Raw genomic sequence first — 20298 nt, forward strand, 5'->3', positions numbered from 1 at the left:
AAAAAAAAAACCAAAAAAAAAAAAAAACCAAACAAAAAATAAACCACACCAAAAAAAAAAAAACCAAAAACAAAAAACACACCCAGAGCCCAAGCACATCTTCTGCTAACATAGAAGAAACTGAAGCAAATTTAAGCTGAGCCAGGTGACACATTTGCCCAGGGCAGGTACTGCTTCCAACCCATGCCTTGAACTACTGGTTGCTACCAAGTGATTCCCAGCATGTGGATCTTGTTTGATCATTCACTTGATAACTAACAAAAGTGATCAATCTCACTGGCACAGCAGGCAGGTCCACTGAGGCCAGAGACAGCTCCCCAGTGAGCAGCTGGGGAATCAGCTTTGTACCAGCAACAGATCTCAACATCTCTTGAAGAAAAAAGGCTTCAAAACAGCAAATATTTTGTAGAAATGCAGATGGTCTGTGAAGAGGAAGGTGCATATGTTTCTTGGAAGAACGTATTCCTTCAAGGATTTCAAATTCATTAGTAATTAGTTCCATGGACTGGTTGTTTTTGTTGTTCTGGAGAAATCAGCATGTCAGCTGTTTCAGATCTATATTCCTAGAATCAGGCAAGAAGTGGGAGGCTGCTCTTCCTTCTTCCATTTTAATCTTAGAACTGCAAAAAAGAGGAACTGAGACATCAGTCCTCTACCTTTATATTATTGTGCCAGTACACTAGCAACAGTAGGAAGACAACTTAGTGATCTTCAGGATAAGCTTTTTTATTGTTGTTTTAATTAAATATTTTGATTTTTCTCAAATATTTATGTTGGTTTCTCTTTTCACTGATATATATATATAAAATACACAGTCATAGATATACATGGATAGACATAATTATATTTTGTATACCAAAAGAGTATATATTTAGAGAGTGTGTACATATATAGTACTCAAATGAGAGAATATATAGAGAATATATATAGTATCTATACATCACAAATACAGACTATACACTATATATAAATACGTTATCTATATGCAGTGATATATATTTACCTCCACACACTTTTACTCTCTATGTATTGATTCATAGTAGATTTTTCTATGTGGATATGCATACTTTTGTAAAAAATTTAAGATTAAAGCTAAAAAAGCTAAAATGTACCTTGTGTTAAAGTGGACATCTATCTCAGCTACCCAAGGAAAGGACCAAAGGTAAGGTGAGACTTTCTATAAGTTTCCCGTATGGTCGTTTAAAAGAGGTACAAGAGGTAGTGGGGGATGATCTAGAGTAAATTGGGATTTCTCTTTGAAGGTGTGTATCTCCTAACTAAAAGGGGAACATAAAAGTGAGGATACTTACATTAAAGGAAATTCAATATTGTACTTAAAAACATGTAAGCAGAACATTATCTCTTTATCTGAAGACATTAAAAAAATGTATCTGTCTTTATCTGAAAGTGAAATAAATCTAAGATAGAATGAGTTTCCTTATGGTGGTGCCAGGTTTTTTAAAGATTGAAGTTAAAATAATGCAACTATGCTATTCTGGAATAGTCATGCTGAATTATTTCTAAGCAGATTCATTGATTTCATTAATTATCTTACAGCCAAATCATATTTGTAATTTCTATTATTGAAATGAGATGCTTGATGCCCTGTTTATTTGATATATGCAACACCAAATTAATCAATGCAAATAAACTATACTATAGGATGAAATGTAAAATAGATAAATAGATTATTAGAAAAAAACATACCCTCTCTGTAGCTAAATTTGTAGTTTATGCAGGTCAAGCATTTTAAAAAATCCCTTCAAAGATATCAGTTTAATTTCAACGGTTTATTACTTAACTTCCCACCTCTTCATCAATGGATTCCTCCTAACTTACTACTTCACTGAGCTCTTGAAGCTGTTTTCTTATGAAGAAATTTGAAAATGTGTTTATTAACTTATTTAGAAACTATGTTGATCACTTTCTCAACACTCTTGAGAGATTAATCTTTTTTTTCTTAGTCTATCTTTAGCATCTGTTATCACTTGAATTAAAAGCTTGACGGAAATAGATTTTTCAAAGCTCAAATTTATGCCTCCAGAGGATAAAATTAGTCACAGCAGAGTGAAATAAAATTTGTCAAAGGAGAATTATGTAGCAAAGCCAAATTTTTGCTTAACATGTCTGAAAATATCTTAAAGAAAAGTAAATATATGTATGACCTCTAGTAGCAACCGTGCCAGATTCTTTTTCATTGCTGTTTTGCAAGCTTTCCTATTCCTCAATGGGAAAGCCACAATCAACATTAAATTGATAAAATAATTGTTATAAGAGCCAGAGATATTGCTATTTGGTGGAAATGAATTATGTTAGAAGTTTTCAATTTTTCATACTTATCTTTTGCCTGGTTTGGCTATAATGTAGACAGATGCCCAAGTCTGTTTATAGCAAAATTGTAAATGATGCAAATTACAGAACCATTTGGGCTGTGAAACTTGAAATAAAGCAAATTCTGGTTCATGCATATCCATTGTGAAATTTTCAATGAAAAATTGCTTTCAAATCCCTTTGTCTTATATGTCCACAAAGCAGAAAAAATAAAAAAATTTTGTGGATTGAAGACTATACTTTGAAAAAAATGACTGGAAATATTTGAAACAAATCTTTCTTGTGCCTAGCTCTCATAATCCATGCAAATGCAAACATTTTGAGAGATATTTGTAAGTTGGAGTGTGGTTTTTGTTTTCTTTTATTTCAGGGCTCTGATTCATTTAAAGCAGCAGCGAACATGTACCAATGTGTCTGGAAGGAGCAAAGAAATTTTTTTCTCAGGCAAATTTTGGAATAAGTAGTATTAATAGTATTTTGTCTCAGTTTAATTCTGCAGTCACTTTATAATTTTTATTATGATAAATACTATAATCAGTCAGAAAGCTATATTTAAGATTAAGGCTCATTAACTTGGACAGTTTATAATTAAATTATGTGCATATGTTTTGCAGAATAAGATTTTCTCACCTAATCACCTTTAGTCTAAAGTCAAGCATCTACCTAAGTATAAATTTCCGCTCTTGGCAATGAAAATAGACACTCATCATGAAATTGCTCCTAGTATAAGAGTTAAAGATGGATAGGATGCCTGAGAAATAATATTTTTTTTATCTCCTGCCACAGCCCAAACTAAGTGGAATAGCTTTCATTAGATTGCTGCCTTTTAGCCAGCTAAAGTTATTCAATGTGAACTGTACCCAAATGCATATGAAAAACCTAAGGGAGAACTGAAGTGCAGTATTTTGGAAGGAAGTGTTGGATACGCATGTTCTTAAAATTCCAACTGTGGTTTCAAAGAGCAGATTTCCATTCTCCTACCTTCTGCTTTAAAATCTAGATGAATTGCCTCAAATAAATCACACTCAGCAAGCTGAGAGGGACGAACTATTTAAAAGCACTAAACACCTATATAAGACCAGATGCAACGACTCCCTCATTTTGTACATGGGTAATTGCAGCAAGAAACAGCTGGAAGCCAAAAAGCTGACCTTCCACAATGTGAGACCCTCTTGGCAACACCATAGCAATGACTTCAAAGTCCTGAGAACATATAAAATACATTGTGTCCACTGTCTGGAATATAAATAGCAAATATTGTTTCTTATATATCCTAAAGACATAGTTGCAATGTCACCCTTGCCTTCTACACACATTTTAAGAATGAATTAAGTAACCAGCATTATAGTTTAATGTTTTGAGAATGCAAATATTTTAGAAAAACACCATGATCAGTAAAACTTACATATATTCTGATGGCAATATGTGAAAACTCTCAGTCACCTTCTGATGGACCAGGGCCCCCATTACTGAGATCCTATAGCAGAGGAGTAGGTTGGTGTATATGATTATGTACTATAATGTATTATATATTGTGCCAAGCAAGCAGGGAAATAAGCTTCCTTCCCACAGGTTGCAGACTTGACGGAACAATACAGTCCTCCCAAGGTTTATAGTGGTGAGCTGGAGTGGAGTATTATACTGGTTTTTGCTGCATATCACTTTCATTTTCTTCCATGCTTCCACGTTCTCTACTCTTAGACTTCTTCCATGATTGTCCAATGAAGAAAAAATATGCAAAAATCTTTCACTTAATTTACATTCTGCCTTACTCCCCTCTCGAATCTTTAAACTAAGACCAGCTCAGGAATCCTAACACTTTGAAAGAGAAAGACAGTACAGACTTTCTTCATCTAACAACATGAAATAATAAAATATTTTAAGATATTTTATGATTTCATGTTGCTAGATGAAAAACATAAAATAATTTTAAACTCTCATCTTAATAAGTCCTACACTAGTACTGCTGGCTGATAGAGATATAATGAGATGTAGATCTGATTACAGAAATTTTTCTACAAAGTGTATGCTTTCAGCAGGTGATTTTTAAAAAAAATTCTTCTACAAATAGACACTTGGAAATGAATTGTTGGTTTGTTTGGCGGTGGTGGTTTTGGTTTGATTTGGTTTTTTTTCCACTTGAAACTGTTTTCATTATGGTTCTGACTTCAAAGGTCTCACTAGACTAAATTTCCCCAGGACAAATTAGATGAAATGGCAGTGTTAACATTTATTACTGGTGAAGTGGTGATGGTAAAAGTTAGGAGGCATTGAGCACTTCCTGGTGCAGTACTAGAAACTAGCTGCAGAAAAGAGGATGACCTCTGACCTTGTCTCCCATTTGAGGAAAAGAAAATGTTCCACAGTTTAAGAAACATGGAATCTATTACAGAAAAATTCCAAATATCAAGAAAAATTGCTCAGATCAAGGCCTCCTTTACATGAAACCTCTTCTCTAACTGGAGGAATTTTCCAGTGGTAACTTTTGATGTGCCAATCAGGGATAGCACCAACTGATACTGTGCACTGACTTGTCTCTTGACACTGTATGGAAGGTCCAGCCTCCCTTCCTCACTGTTCTCTTTTTCCTGTGTCATACCATTTTAGATAAAAGAATTAAGACAACTCACAACATAAATATGAACAGATAGCTCTTTAAAAAAAGCTGTCAAAGAATAGTCACTGGAATTAATAGATAGAAATATAATTTGGATAACATCTAGGATTGCACATGAATCATTGAAGATATTGATGGCTTCCAATGTATTTATAGCTAACTGAAAGACCTAGCAGGTCAGAGATTGGTCAAAAATGAATGTTGACTTCAGTAATTTGATATAAAAAACCTTGTAACAATTTATCCCTGATAAAATGAGTTAAAACTGATTAATAAAATGGTGCAAATGATCATGCCCTACATGAGACAAACTGCACATTTTACAGGATTTTGCTACATTCTTTGAAAGCAGGAAAGCAGGTCAAGACAGTTATAGACAGTTTATAGTTATAGAAATGTATGAAATTGACTTAGTCATGCACCACAGATTTGAAAATACATGGCACAAAAATTTAACTGGGTTGGAACTGAACAAACTAGGTCAGGTAGATGAGATCAACAGCTGGTCAGAGCATGGTGCTAATAGCACCAAGTTGTGGGTTCAATACCCACACAGGCCATTTACTTCGGAGGTGCACTTGGTGATCCTTGTAGGTCTCTTCCAACTCAGAACATGCCAGAATTACTTGGCACTTAGAAACCCATTGTTCCCTTCAATGTGATTAAGACTATGCTTCTCTCTGTAGACAAAAGCAGCTGACTGAAGAAGTGTTAACTTCAGGCAAGTGCATATGATACTTTTTCCAAGTATTGTCCCACCTCCATCCATTCTAGGTCTTTTAAAACACATTTTCTACTTTGGCAAGAGATGTCTCTGGTTTGCCTGAGACATCAGGTAAACATCAGGTAAAATGTTGTTAACAGCATCCTGATGTTTTTTTCCAGTGTGATTTCTGTATCAGAACACAACCCATGAGATTTGACAGACAGTTGTCAAGGAGCAAGTGTCTGAAGCCCAAAGCAAATCAGGAGCTCAGAGGCTACTGTGTCTTTTATCAAGTTACAATGACCTGAATTATCTAAGATTAGCAGTGCAAAATAAAATCAAAGCTTTGCTCTCTCTTGTAAATCATAAACAGCAGCTCAGTCTAAATAGCAGGTCAGCCTATATCACAGTGCTTAGTTCTCACGTGCTGTTAGTGCTTGTGAATCTTCAAAAAGAAGTACTTCTACATTATCTCACTCTTTTAACGGTGTAAACATACCCAGCTAATGCTAGTAGAGATTTATGTTTGAATGTATTGAAACATTAGACAAACTAGGGAATAGATATAGTCGTTCATTATTTGCTAGAGAGCAGGACCTGCCACCACTGCAAAAACAAATCAAATATCTAACTGATAGAAGAATTGGTCTCTTTCACATACATTAAAAATACTTTTCTGTAATATATGAGAACACTGACCATGTGCTGGCAAAAAAAGTGATAGAAAAGGTTTTATTTTACTAAGATATGCAATTAAATACTAAGATGGAAAAACAGAACAAAAGAACAGTCATCATGACCTGAAGTGTAAAGTTGATTTGTCTGAAAGGATGAGTGGGCACAAGAACCAAATGGACAGATTTGGTAAATACTTGTGCTCTGTAATTTTTCTTAGGAAGTCTAACTCACTGAAACTCTTTACTGCTGTGAGCAAGTGCAGTCACTCTACAAAAGCACAATATTCCTTTTTATGTATTTATATACAGATAAAATTAACTGTCAAAAATATATCACCTCTAATTATAGACACTCTGGTGGTTATTGTTCCCCCACCATATTTAGCCATTTTCTTGAAATATCTCTTAGTGAGGAAACATTCCTTTAATATTTCTTGAAGGTTTATTTTTTATGACTGTTTCATAAGAAAGCTAATGAAACAGTATATGTTAATCTATTATAGAGTAGGTACAAAACTGGTGTAGAAAACAAAGTCAAAAGCTATTTTTCAGTGATTACAATTCTTATGGAAGAATGAATTGAATAAAAGATGAATGATCTACCATAGGCCTGATACCATTTAATATTCTCACCAGTAATAGAAAGTGGAGAATGCATACTATATTTATTAGTGACACCAAACAGATGTAGCTTAGCTAAAGAATTCAAAATAATGGAAACAAACTGGAGTAAATGTTGGTAAAAAGAAAGACAAAATTGAATACGGAGAGATTTTATCCAGTCCAAATAATCACTTCCCACATACAAAATGAGGCCAATATCTGTCCTTAATATGGTCACAGACTGAACAAGATTAAGTGTTGTGCTGCTGCAAAATCATACTTTGTATATGTTTGAAGATGCTTGATGTGATGGAATTTCTCTTCTGATCCTAGAAAGAAAAGCATTAGTTTGTCTGCAGAAGTTTTGGGGTCTTCACCACTGGAGTTGTTGAAGAAAAAGTTTGACAAACATTTTCCAGCAAACAAATTAGGTGATCTCCTGTGGTTGCCTCCAGATTGAAACCACACAGGCTGACCTTGAACTTGTATAATTCATTATCACCCTCTCCTCCAAAACAGCTACTTCTACGTCATGAGTCATGCTTTTCTTTCAGTTTCACTGATATTTCAGTTACTAAAATAACACAATAGTACAGGCTATTGCACTAGTACAATTCTAAAATAGTGAAGTAAGACTCTGAAAGTCTGACATATTTGATTGTAAACCTTGATTCACATTGCTTAGAGCATATGCATCTTTATTTTGCATCTAACTTAATAGTTTTTGACAGATGGGCAGAAGGTAGTAAATGGTATAGTGCCTAAACCCAGATAACATAACTATTTCAAGGCTTCAGCACCTCTGTGAGCTGAAGCAGGGAAATGACATGGAGCCATAATACTGTAATACTGTTCATTTTAAAAGCAATTCAAAATCAAGGAGATTATATTCCTGAGTGAAACCTGATTCTGCAGGAGGAAAAGGAAGCTTTTTATTGTGTAAGAGTTCCCAAGAGTTTTTATGCAGAATATATTTTTGACTTCTATATGTCCTCTTATAAGTGCTGGACTCTGAATGCTCCCACAGCCCAGAGATGCTGGGGGCAGAAACAGGAATGGTACAGTGACAGTTTCATGCAGCAGACGTATTGATTTGGAGGAACTATTGGCTGGTGAGCCAAAAGTAGAAATTACCATTTTTGGAGGGTTCTCAATGGCTCCCAAGGCTAATGAAGAAGGTTTGGGACCTGACAAGGGCCAATAAAGGGAAGGAAATGACACAATAGAGAAGGAAATAAATAAAAACCTACTCCTAAAAATAGGTGGGGGTAAGACTAGTACTGTGAAACTGGGGCTTCCTGCCTAGGTGACAAAACTGTTTAAATGTTATGCATTCTAGCAAAAAAAAAAAAAAAAAAAAAAAAAAAAAACACAACCCTAAATCCTAGTGATCTCAGTTATGGCATCCAGGTCAGTAAACAGTTTAGGTTTAAATTTTTCCACCTCTGCTCAGTTCCTGTGTAATAGGGATCATATCCTGAAGATAAAGTTCATCAGTGCCTGTGAAACAGGCAGTGACAGACCTCAGAGAAAGGGATATGAGAAGACAGATCCTTTTGTCTTCAGTGTAGACTTGAGATCGCATATAATAAATGAAAACAGAGCTGTTAGGAAAGAAGGAAAACCTGTGACTGTAGTAAATGCTCCTTGGAAAGAGGGCTCCTGTAAAATCTTATCACATAACGAGGTAATTAAAGCAGGCACATGGCATATACACAAGTTCCACATGTAAACTTAGCTTTGGTATTTCTACTTCTATTGCTCAGCATCTTTGCATTTTAAGTCATATCCATCTCTCACACAGCATTACAGAGTTTGATTTATTGGCTGCAAAAAAAGGGTTGGCTGTAGTTTCCACTAGGATACATGAGCAGCTTTCTCTTCTCTTAGATTTTCACTTAGTAGCATGAGGTAGAGCTGACAGCTCTTATGTATTTGTCAAATGACATACATATTAATACCCACATTGACAAGGATGAGGCTTGGGTTTAAACTGGGGTTTTGCTTTTTGCAGACACATATCACAGACTCAGATGTGATTGGCTTTTTGCAGTCCTCCTAAATTTTTCTGCAGCATTAATTGTTTTCCAATTTTTTTTTTTTTGAAAGCTTTTCTTTAATTTTGGTTCTTTTCCTATGCAGATTTACTAACCCAGTTTTTCAACCTCGAACCACGGTTAGTTAAAAATTCAGGTCCTATAGTTATCTTCGGGTTATTTCTTGACCTCTCTGACACACACAAAAAAACAAACAAACAAACAAACAAACAAACAAACAAACAAAAAAAAAACAAAGAAAAAAAACCCACCCAAACCTGTAATAGGTTTCTGTGGCCACAAATCTCTTTAGCCCGACTATAATTACAATGTTACTTTGAATCAAAGAAGTTAAACTTCTCACATGCCCTTCTTAAAGAGTGACCGAAAATAACCAAGCTAACTTAGGGAATTCTCTCTACCTCTTCTTGAGAAGCGTAAGAGGCTGAGGATAGGGAAGGGGCTGTGGATGTGGCAGGGGTTGGAGGAGGCGCCGTGGACGATGCGGCGGGCGCTGCGGCGAGGGCTCGGGAGATGCTCCGGCCACAGCCCGCCCCGCGGGCCCCGCCCCGCGGGCCCCGCCCCGCGGGCCCCGCCCCGCAGGCCCCGCCCCGCAGGCCCCGCCCCGCCCCGCAGGCCCCGCCCCACAGGCCCCGCCCCGCCCCGCAGGCCCCGCCCCGCAGGCCCCGCCCCGCCCCGCAGGCCCCGCCCCGCAGGCCCCGCCCCGCCCCGCAGGCCCCGCCCCGCCCCGCGGGCCCCGCCCCGCAGGCCCCGCCCCGCCCCGCGGGCTCCGCCCCGGCCGCCGCGGTCACGTGCCGGCGGGGCGGGGGTGGTCACGTGAGCGCGGGGGCCGGGCCGCAGGGGAAGATGGCGGCGGAACGGGAGCCGCCGCCGCTGGGGGAGACGCGTCCCAGCGACCTCGAAGAGCTGGAGGACGGCGAGGATCTCTTCACCAGCACCGTGTCCACTCTGGAGGTGAGGAGGAGAGCTCGCCCTCCGCCGCAGGCTCTGCGCCCACTGGCCGGCCCGGGGCCCTCCCCTCCCGCACCCTCCCTTCCCCTCTCCTGCCCCTCAGGCCGCCCCTCAGGCCGCCGGTGCTTCGGTCCTGCCCGGGGCCCCTCACTCCTGCCCCTCACTCCTGCCCCTCACTCCTCCTCACGCGGCTGCCCCTGCCAGCCTGGCTTCCGGCCGCGGCCCCACCTCCCACCTCTGCTTTGGCTACTCGGTGCTTCCCTCACGGAGAGCAGGGGTCTTTTGCTGCCAAGAGAAGCTCAAAACTCTTTTCTCCAAGTACCGCCGTTTTCCCTTCTTTGATCCTCTTCTTGTGCTGGCAGGAAAATATTCTCACCTTGCCTCTTTCCAGTTTCGCTGGGTTATGTGGGTATGGGGGTGTGCCTCTCCGCCTTAGACTTTGAGTGGATTAATAACGACCCATTTTGTTTGTTTGGCCTCTTTCCGAGACTTCACTCCATTTCAGTGTTCAAATCTTGTAGAAACTTATTTGTCTCTGAGGTTTCTTCCAAGGGAGCCGACGCAGTGTTTGCCTGCGATGGCTGCTGGGACCTGCTGGGAAAGAAGCATGAGGAGACATGAGAAATGCTTATGTGTTCATTCGTTGTAGTGGGAGCTTTTTTGGCACGTTGTTGTGGTCACGTTCCACCCGTGTGTCTTGCCAGTATCTTCTGGAAGAACTTTATTCCTACTGTGAATAGATTTAAAAAGAAAATTGTTCTGGTCCTCTTTTCCTGAAGAGTTTTCTGTCCCTGACTTTTACAGAAATAGGATTGGTGCATGTTTCTTTGGTTTTACTCTGGCTGTTGTCTGTCCATAACAAAAAAACCCTGCAGTATACAAAGAGGGTTTTAAATGTATTTTAAAGTAACTTTTCTCAAGCTACTTTCTTTTTATAGATGCATAATCTGTGCATTAGTAGAAAAAGATCTGTGGAAAAAAATGCACTGAAGGAATAAGAAATGTTGTGAATCTGCATTTGACAAGAATTGCATGAGTAGACTTCTGTGCATCTCTGTGTGACACTGTGTATTACTGGAGTCTTTTTCAGTGCATGGAGAAAGACTGCAGTGTAACACAAACAATGTTTTTATTGATGTGGTCTGGAACTAAAGCTGCAGGAGATAAGATACATGTAGTGTCCAAATCACTTAGTTACCATAAGATAAAAAAGTTACTGAAACTCCTCTTACTGCAAACGTTGGCAAAGAAATGGGCTTTGTGTCAATTGCTGACAATTCCACTATGCTGCTTTGTTGGTGTACACAGTCTGTTTGGGATAGAGTCTCTTAAGTGGAAAGGGGAAGCCTTGTTGCTTAAAGAGAAGCTTTTAAAAGCTGTGTCAGTAAGTTTTCCTAACATCAGCATTTAGGGCACTGCCTTAGTCTTGTGATTTTCCTGCAAATTTGGAAGGAAGAGGTAATGAAAATTGACTTTGGACTTCTTAATAGCTTGAATATCAGTTGGTGGATTCAGTGTATAGAGTACCATAGTCCAGAGAAAAATGATTGCCTGATGATGTAGGCCTAGTTAAACTTTTGTCTTGGGTGTTACTTTAATCTGGTGAATACTCATTGACAAACTGATTATAAAGGCCAGTGGGAGTTGTATAGTAACAATAGAATGGGGTCATGCTTTTGGTAGTTAATAATGTATTTGGTTGCTGATACCAGAAATGAGAGTGTGACAAAAGACACTGAGGTCCAAACCCAACATACATGAGGGCTTTGGTACTTTGAAAGGGTTCCCAACTGGTTTGTTTTTGTCTGTTTGCTTTTAGCATGATTAATTTCGGTTCCTTCCTATTTTATCTTGCTTTCATTCTCTTGGCAGTTCACAAAATGTGTGCTGTGCCTTTCCTGTCTAAAATTTGATTGTGCGGTGGAAAAGCTGTGTGTTTTCTAATACATCTTTCAAATAGCTTCCATATTAACAAAGTCTCAATTTGGAAAACACAGGCTAAATTGCTTTTGAAAAAAATATGGATTCAGTGTAAATTGTGAATGGCAAATATGTAGCATTTAAGTACAGAGAAGCTTAGTTACTTCCGTGGATTCAAATGGAGAATATTTTCTCTGTGCGTGTTGTAGAAAAGTTAATGCCTTGCATTTAAAACACTCTCAATTGTAGAAAATAAAACATTAGATCTCACTGGGGTGTAACAATTGGGATTTCTGGGGTGCAGTGGAAACACATTTTAGGACTTGAAAATTTGCTGTATGGCAGAGAATGAGAACTCTTCCTTCCTGTGGTCTTAGGACACCAATGAACTGGGAACCAGGTTGGGCAGCAACTTTTCTGAGCTGATGGAGTGCTCATTTTATTGTCAGATACCCACAAGGCTTATGAGTAGTAGAATGAGAATGATTATTTCGTTTTCATTGTGCCAGCTGTATTGTGAGTCTGGACAGCGGCCTCTCTTACACTCAGGGTTACTGAGAGGTTTCCCTTTAGTTGCCAGAGTAGCTTTCATTAGTGAGAACAGCCAGGATGAATCATGTAAATAGTTTAAGCCAAAATTGCATTTACAGTGATAATCAGTTGTAAGTTCCATGTGAATAATATTGCTGGTTATTATATATATGTGCTGGTTGGCATCTGCACTGCTCTCGTAGGGATGAAATTTGTGTAGCTCAGTGTCTTCCTGAGGTCTAGGTAAACTCATCTACTTGGTAAACTTTCAAGTGCATGGATTTTGTTGGGGTTTTGTTTTGGTGTTTTTTGGGGGGTTTGTTGGGGTTTTTTTGTTGTTTGGGGTTTTTTTAGTGTTTTGTTTTTTAGTTGTTTTTTAATTTTTTTTTGTGATGTGTTTTTTTTTTAGTTTTTGTTTTTTTTTTATTGTTGTTGAGTTTTGTTTTTATTAAAAGAGTGTCCATGATTTGCACAGCAAATTCTGGAAGTTACTTGTGCATTATGAGAAGAATCACTCCCTATGATAAGTTTAATCAATAGAGTGCTAATTTGCTGTCTATGTATTCTGCTCCCATTAGAAGGGTCCACAAACAATTGCATGAAAGTCAAATTTGGTGATATATGTGTAAGATATATATTAGATTTTCTGAAAAAATGGTCACTGTTACTCTCTTTTCACCATTTCTACTGTTTTTCTCCTTCATACACCAGTCTGTGTCTTTGTAATCTTCCTTGTTTATATATTGCACCATTTCTTATTTCAATTTTCCTAAACTTCTCACTTATCTCTGTATTGCCAGTCTGCCTTTCATGAAGGTGCCGTGTGAAAAAAGGAACCTAGGCTGCCATCTACTCATTAAAACATACATTTACATTCCCATACTCCTGTTTGTTGGTGGGTATTTTTAAATTGAAAAATACATGGAGAAACTTGAAAATAATCAGTAAGCAGTAGCTGTGGTAATTTATCAAGGACTATCATTTAGGGCAGGGTGTGCAATAATCTTATTGCCAGATAATGAGTTTATGTCGAAGATTTGCAGTATCTGTTTGGTTTTTATACATGAGGCAAAACATTAGATAGCCACAGAAGTCCAGATGGCTTTAATAATATCCACTCAATTTATCAGTGGCCATTACTGTGGAAGCAGTAAAGCTCCCATTGGAATGTCAGAGAGGAAAGCACTAAGTCCTTCAATACTGTACTACATCTTTGCAGAAAGGTAGGTCTGTATCCAAGATTGGTGTAATTCTGCTGAAAATGTGTGTCTGATTGCTTAATGTTAAATCCAGGCTGTAATGGAAGTATGTGGAAATTCATTCCAATGTGGCTGCTTGTATCATCTTCCTTTCTGCTGCAAATGACACTGTCCTGCCATTGAGTGTATTATCTCTGCCCACACTGTGATTTGTGAGCACCTGTTTCAGACAGTGAGCTGGGTTAACATGAACAACTACAATATTATGATGGCCACCTTTTGTCAGCCCTTTATGTTTTGATTGAGAGAAGCTAGGTGGGGCTCATGCAAGCAAAACTAGTTTGGGGGGGGTAACCTACTATTAAGAGAAAGGAGGATGTCCTAATGTCTAGAGCTATCATTTCAACCAGCAGAAAATGCAAGATCTTGTTCTTGCTTCTTCATAAGTCAGAGCTGTAAAATACTTGGTTATTGCCTCCAGGTGTAATGAACAATAAAATAACAGAAAATAGAGCTTGTTATTGACATTGTAAATTGGAATGGGCCCATGAGCATCTTACCAGAAACATGTTTTCAAGAAAAACGTGACAGGATTCTGACTGTCCTACATACCTGGATGTCCTGGCCATTGAGTATCTCAGTTATTGGAGGCTTCACCAAACCTTCAGATCAGGACTTGTTCAGAAATTTCGCTGTGTACATTTCAGGAAATGGATGTGTTTGTGACATTTTGTGAATCCCTGGCATTGAGTAAGTATAAAGTTTTTAAATGGCTATGCTATTTGTCTGGGCCATGAGGTTTTTGTTGGTCTCATGTCCATGTCTTGTCTGATAAAGAGATTTTCACCGCATTAACTACTGACTCCTTTGACAGGCATTTTCATTGGCCATTTTAGCTGTATTTTGTAGAGATAAAGAAGCAAAGCTGGGGTCCTGTCTTCTAGCTCTCATCCGTTGAAGACTGTAACTGAAACAGCTTAATATATTGTTTGCAGGCATGGATGCTTTTTTGGTTTTTGAGAGGTTGGATAGCACTGTCTGTGCAAAAATAATCAGGTTATTAGAAATTATTGACTCAGTTTTTGATACATAAGGGTTGTGCCTTGCTGGGTTTTTGTAGCTCCCTGAGAACTATGCCCATTTTGAAGAGAAGAAACTATACTTCACTGCAAAACTCTTAAACAAGCTGATGCAGTGTTCAGACCATGAATAATTTTTAAGATGCTTCTACACATTGTCTTTTTCTTATAAAGTCACAACTCTTAGTGAATATATTTAATCCCATTCTTAATTCATCTTGTCTGAGAACACAGTTGTTTGAAAACCAAAGACCTGCAGAAAGATTAATAGACCAGTAGGGGCCTTATTTACCTGTCAGCTTGTTGAAGTTTATTTCTGTCTGGCATTCATGACTCCCCCTGGCATGGGAGAGAAGAATTGGAAGGGAGAAAAGAGAAGACCAGTGGACAGAGATGAAGAAAATTTAATGGGTGAAATAAAAGTTGCATTTATTCACTTCTTCCATGGGCAGGCCTGTGCTTAGCCATATCCAGGAAGAGAGAAGTGTAATGGTGACTTAGACAAATGTTCTAAGTCTAGCTATCCTCTCCATCCTCCTTCTTCACCATAGCTTTGCTGAGCATGGTTATGGTATGGGATATCCATCTGGTCAGCTTTGCTCTTCAGATTTCTGAGGTGCCCATAAGGTCTATTTAAGTCCTCGCTGTTTGCAAATATTCTCAATATGGAGTTTGGAGAGAGCTGCCTGTAACTGCTCTACTAACAAGAGCTATGAAGCCTGGCATCTAGTGCAGAAATATTTGCTTTAACTGTGCCATTGGACAGGATCTTTCCTGGCTCAGTAAGAGACTTGGTGGTATGTATTTATAGCCATTCTTAGAGGAATCTCTTCCCTTTCTTTAAAGTGGGAATACCTCTGTATTGACCTTTGGTTAAGTTGTAACTTTAGGCATGCCGATATTTTCCGTGGGTTGATTAGATTTAAGTGTTCAAAGTGAATTTTGTGCCTGATAGAATAGTTCTGTGATTAGAAGCCAGGTTATAGTCAAAAATAACAATTACTAACTGACATAGCTACTGCCAATAAAACTGGGAAGATAGACTGAGGGAATAGCTTGAACGTATAAGCATTCTTCAAGGGCTCACTTCCACTATTCATTGAGCAAGAGCATAATTAAGTGATAAAGCAGAAAGCTCTCTGTTGATGTGTTATAAAGATTCAGGAAGGCTTTTTTTTCTTTTTTTTTCATGGCAGTGACTTGACAAGCACAAACCTACATACATTCTGCATCTGTGGCAGTGTGGGACTCCCACTGTGTCCTAAAACTCCAGTCTATCAAAATGTAAATGGATTGCTGTTCAAAGCTGAATAGCAGCAAACCTCGTTTGAAATGAGTACCTATGATGTTTCAGTGAAGAACTGCTTTTGCTGATGAAACTTTAAACTTCTTGAACTCAAGCATTGAGAAATCAAGCATTTCCATGCTTTTCTGTTCTGGTTGGAATACAGGGTTTTGAACTTGCCCTTCTACACTGCACTGGAAGGAGAGACAGAACATTTCTTCTGAAATATGCTACTCCTGAGTTGTAAAATTGCTTAAAACCTTTGGCAATATATTAGGTGTAACACATACTCATTTGTGGCCCAGCCTCAATATTGCTTTCGTTTTCCTTAGTGTCTTCAACTGGGCAAATTGTAGTCTTCAATGAACTATAAAAATTGTATCTGTGGCAAGCCCAGCTTCCATGTACAAAACATTGTGATCCTTTGATCCTCTGTAATCCGGTGTTAGTAATAAACTCATTCTAGATCATTCTGTAGCAGCTTTTTTTTCACATTAATTAAACTTGAAGGAATTGTTGACTTTTTTTTGCTCTCAAGCAAAGAAATTAAGAGCTGTTGACCAGCTCATACCTTTTATTTGTTGTTGCTGTGCTTGTAATGGGAAATGGAAATAGCTGACAGAATTCCCTTTCGGTACATCTTCTTTTGTGTCTTTGCAATGAAACAATGTTGCAGTAAGTCTTATATACTGACACATGGCAACTGGTTCTCTTACAATTATTTCGCCTTTTTTTTTTTTTTTTTTTTTAATACAGTCAAGTCCCTCATCTCCAGAGCCAGCAAGTCTTCCTGCAGAAGACCTCAGCACAAACTCCAATGGTCCAAAGCCAGCAGAAATCATGCTGGATGGTGACAGAGAAGACCTCTTTGCTGGTAATTACTATTTTCTTCTAGCATGCCTGCACAAACCCTTTTATCCTTGGACAGAAAGAAGTGTGCTTTTCTGAGAAGAAGAATGAAACCTTATAAGTAGTTTCACAGTGCTGTGCAGGTTTTTTCTTGTGAAAAATGTTGTTAGTTGAGTTTGGTTGTAAGTTTCTCTGTGGTGTCTACTGTCAGTGTGTAGTGTGGGAGCATTAACCTGGTTACTAACGTTCTGCTGGGAGTGAGAATAGTCTTTATAATTTTGTGATTCAAAATGTTCAAATCTATTTGTGTGGAAGTGCATGTCTTAAGTTACTTTCTTGTTTTCTACATAATAATAATAATAATGCGTAAGCTGTCCCAGTCTTTTCTCCAATTCTGAAGAGAGATAATTCAGATTGTATTGCAAGTATTTCCTTCTTAATACTCTTTTTTTAATGGAAAGGTTACAAACTGGCACATAGGACCAGTCCTGTCACTTCACTAGTACATGGTTGTGCCTCTGAGAGTTGACAGTATTACATGCTTTAGAAAAAGATGTGAAAGTTCTGGTAAGTTAATAGACAGAATGTTTCTAAAGGTTCATAAATCAGTTGCTACTTCAGTGTCAGTTTTCAGCTATCCTAACATGGGCTATTCTTGCTATCAATTACAGTTGTAGGAACATTAACTATTCAAGAAAGTAGCTGGAATATTTGGAATGTATTGTGTGCATAAGATGGTTCTGAATGTTGCATCTCAACACTATCATTTTCCGTATTACTTCATATTGAGTTAGTCAGCTGACAGTGTGCTTTGAACACAGTCATCTCATTCTCATTGATTACCTGATGTAATCATTCAAAAGAAACTTTATAACCTTTAGTTCTGGGTTATTTTGTATAAATGCATATATACACATGCCCATTCCATTTGTTCTCAGCTTGTGTAGTTTGTGTTTCTATTTGAACTTGTTTGTTCATTATACTGTAAGAATGTATTGACAAGTTTAGTACCTCTAAAACTGTTTAAGAGAAAAAAGGAATAAAGGAATAAAGGATAGGGTAATCTTATTTTTTTCTGCATTTGTTTTGCCTTATAACTTATAAAGACCATAAGTGCTTTAGCAATGTAGCTTTCTAGTACTAGTCAGTAATTTGGTTATTTAGCTTCAGTATACAAAGCTGGCTTTTTATAACCATAGAGCCATCTGGAGCGGATATTTTAAGAAAGCCAGTTCTCCTTTGGATAATAGTAAAAAAAGAAAAAGGGAGACTGGAGTAAATATTGAGGGGAGTCAGACAGAAGGAACAAATGTTTGCAGCCAGATTGTTTCAACTGACATGAATGCTGTGAGAATAACACAGGGAATTGATTTAATGAGTTTGGGTTTTGCCATGTACGGCTTTGTCTTACCCACTTGCAGCACTGAACTGAAGGCATCTAACACTGCACATCTACCTCAGCTGAGCCTGGTCTTTTGAAGTTCAATTTATGGTACAGAGTGAGTCTAATACTCTCAAATAGAGGAAAAAACAAATGTGATTTATAGAGCATGAGATAAAATGTTATGTTTTTTACAGCTTCCTATTCTAAGCAAAAAGTTTGTATAAAGCTGTTGAACCCAAGTAATGAACTTAAGTGTTTGTGTCACTGCCACTCTGAAATGACATTCTGAAAAACTGTGTAGAATTTGTGTTCCAGTGCTGTGCACTCACAAGTATAACTATTTTTTTTCTTTCTTAGGACTGTTTTGCTAGACAGTATAGAAACAGCATGAGGAAGGCAAGATGAGATACCCAATTTCTTGCTTCCAGCATAATTGTAAAAGTCTGGCTTTCTAGGAAAGCAGAGTTTAATTTAAAAGTGATTGTGACAGGGCTTTATTTGACATGTTGAAATTCCAAAGAATCTTGACTTGGCACATTTTATAGTGGAGAGGAGAATAAAATGAAGCTTCACAGCTTTGTAACATCTGTTGTTCCTTCATATTGAATTACTAGACACTTCAAAATCCAGATAAAGAAATTCTTGTTTGTGGCTCCTGAGAGGAGTGATTGCCACTACCATTTTTCAGGGTCAGAAATAATTATAGTTTTTCAGTCTTGTAAAAATTGTGATGGTATGCCTCTCTAGACTTAATAGAACTTTTCCATTATTTCACCTCATATTGCAGCCTAATGGAAAAGAAGGTGAATCAGTACAAATTTTCTCTATGGCTTTAATGCAGGACAGAACATGGGAAATGGTTTAGGATTTTTTTATTATGCTTAAAACCATTTTTGCTATTATGTTTCCGTGGCAGCTGCAGAATAATATGTGCAATATAGATGTACATTGCCTTTTCTATGGCAACTTATAACTGAGCTATTAAAACATGGTCTCACAAATGGAAGAAATGAGCTTTTCCTGCTGTCATTGGAGATGAGTAAATTTTGCTGCTTTCTTGTGGTTCTTGGTTCTGTAACAGAGCAAACTGTCCTGCTAAACCCATTTAAAAACTTTCACCCTTAGAAAAAAAGTTATGTTGATTATTTGACCAAAAGAATTACTTTATCTTACCTTGTAAAGCTCTTACATAGAGAGACCTTAATGATTAGTCAGTGCTTCAAATGAGGCAGTATTAGGTGTATCTTAAGAAATTTGGAGATATGTTTTAAAGCTTGGTCATCAATAACCTGCTGTTGTACAGTGAAGTGCTGCATATTGAACTAGTATTCCAAAATGTTGACCCAAAATTCAATGTATAACTGCACAAATATGCCATGGACTGCACATGAAGGGCATAGTTGTCTGTGCCTTCTACTTCTGGTGCTCATAGAAAAGCACTAGATGGTGAGCTCACCTGTGAAGTTTTGTCAGTGTTCTGTCACCTTCTTAAAAGAAGTGGAAAACTATTATTTTTTCCTATCCTCTGTCAGGTAACAGATTACTGTTATTTTGTTTTTTCAGCTCTGAAATGTGTTTGGGAATGGATCATGTTATGGAGGTGTCTAGCTATTGTGTCCTGAGGAAAAATCTCTGTGTTGGGGTCTGGGGTGATGTTTGTTTTCATTGGGTTGTTGTTTTTTTTGGTGTTGTTTTTTTGTTTGTTTGTTTCTTGTTTGTTTGGGTTTTTTATTTTTGTTTGGTGAGGTTTTGTATTGTTAGGTTTTGTGAGGTTTTTTTTTCCCTTTAGGCTTTTTTCTTGGGATTGGAGACAGAAAAGGAGGTGATATTTCTCTGATCCAGGCAAGATACGTTTTTCAGGCACACCTGAACAGAAAAGCTTCTAGCTTATGGTGTCTGTCAGACCATTGTTATTTAATGTGTCTGATATGAAGAGTTTGTGCAAGTGCTTGCTGCTTTTTAGAATCTGCTTGTTCAGTTATTTTGCAAGGAATAAATGCATGAAAGCATGTGAACCTACAGTTTTGAAGTCAGGAGGTGGTCATATTAGTGTGTGCCTGTTGCATTAAACCTATTTCTTTTCTCATTAAGGTTATGTTTAGTATTTCT

At 37.9% G+C, this 20298-nt stretch overlaps 1 protein-coding gene across 2 annotated transcripts in view; it reads left to right on the forward strand.

Moving 5' to 3' along the window:
• Positions 1–9809: 9809 nt before the first annotated feature.
• The window catches only part of SNX2 (sorting nexin 2), a 29510-nt gene continuing 19021 nt past the window's right edge, over positions 9810–20298 (forward strand). For both annotated transcript variants that reach the window (XM_021546259.3, XM_085566460.1), the window contains exons 1-2: positions 9810–9945; positions 16713–16830. In XM_021546259.3, coding sequence (XP_021401934.1) covers positions 9838–9945; positions 16713–16830 — 226 coding nt within the window. In that variant the 5' untranslated portion in view covers positions 9810–9837. The remainder of the gene's footprint in view (positions 9946–16712; positions 16831–20298) is intronic.

Source organism: Lonchura striata, chromosome Z (genome assembly GCF_050655825.1).
Source record: "Lonchura striata isolate lonStrDom1 chromosome Z, ASM5065582v1, whole genome shotgun sequence".
Taxonomy (NCBI): Eukaryota; Metazoa; Chordata; class Aves; order Passeriformes; family Estrildidae; genus Lonchura; species Lonchura striata.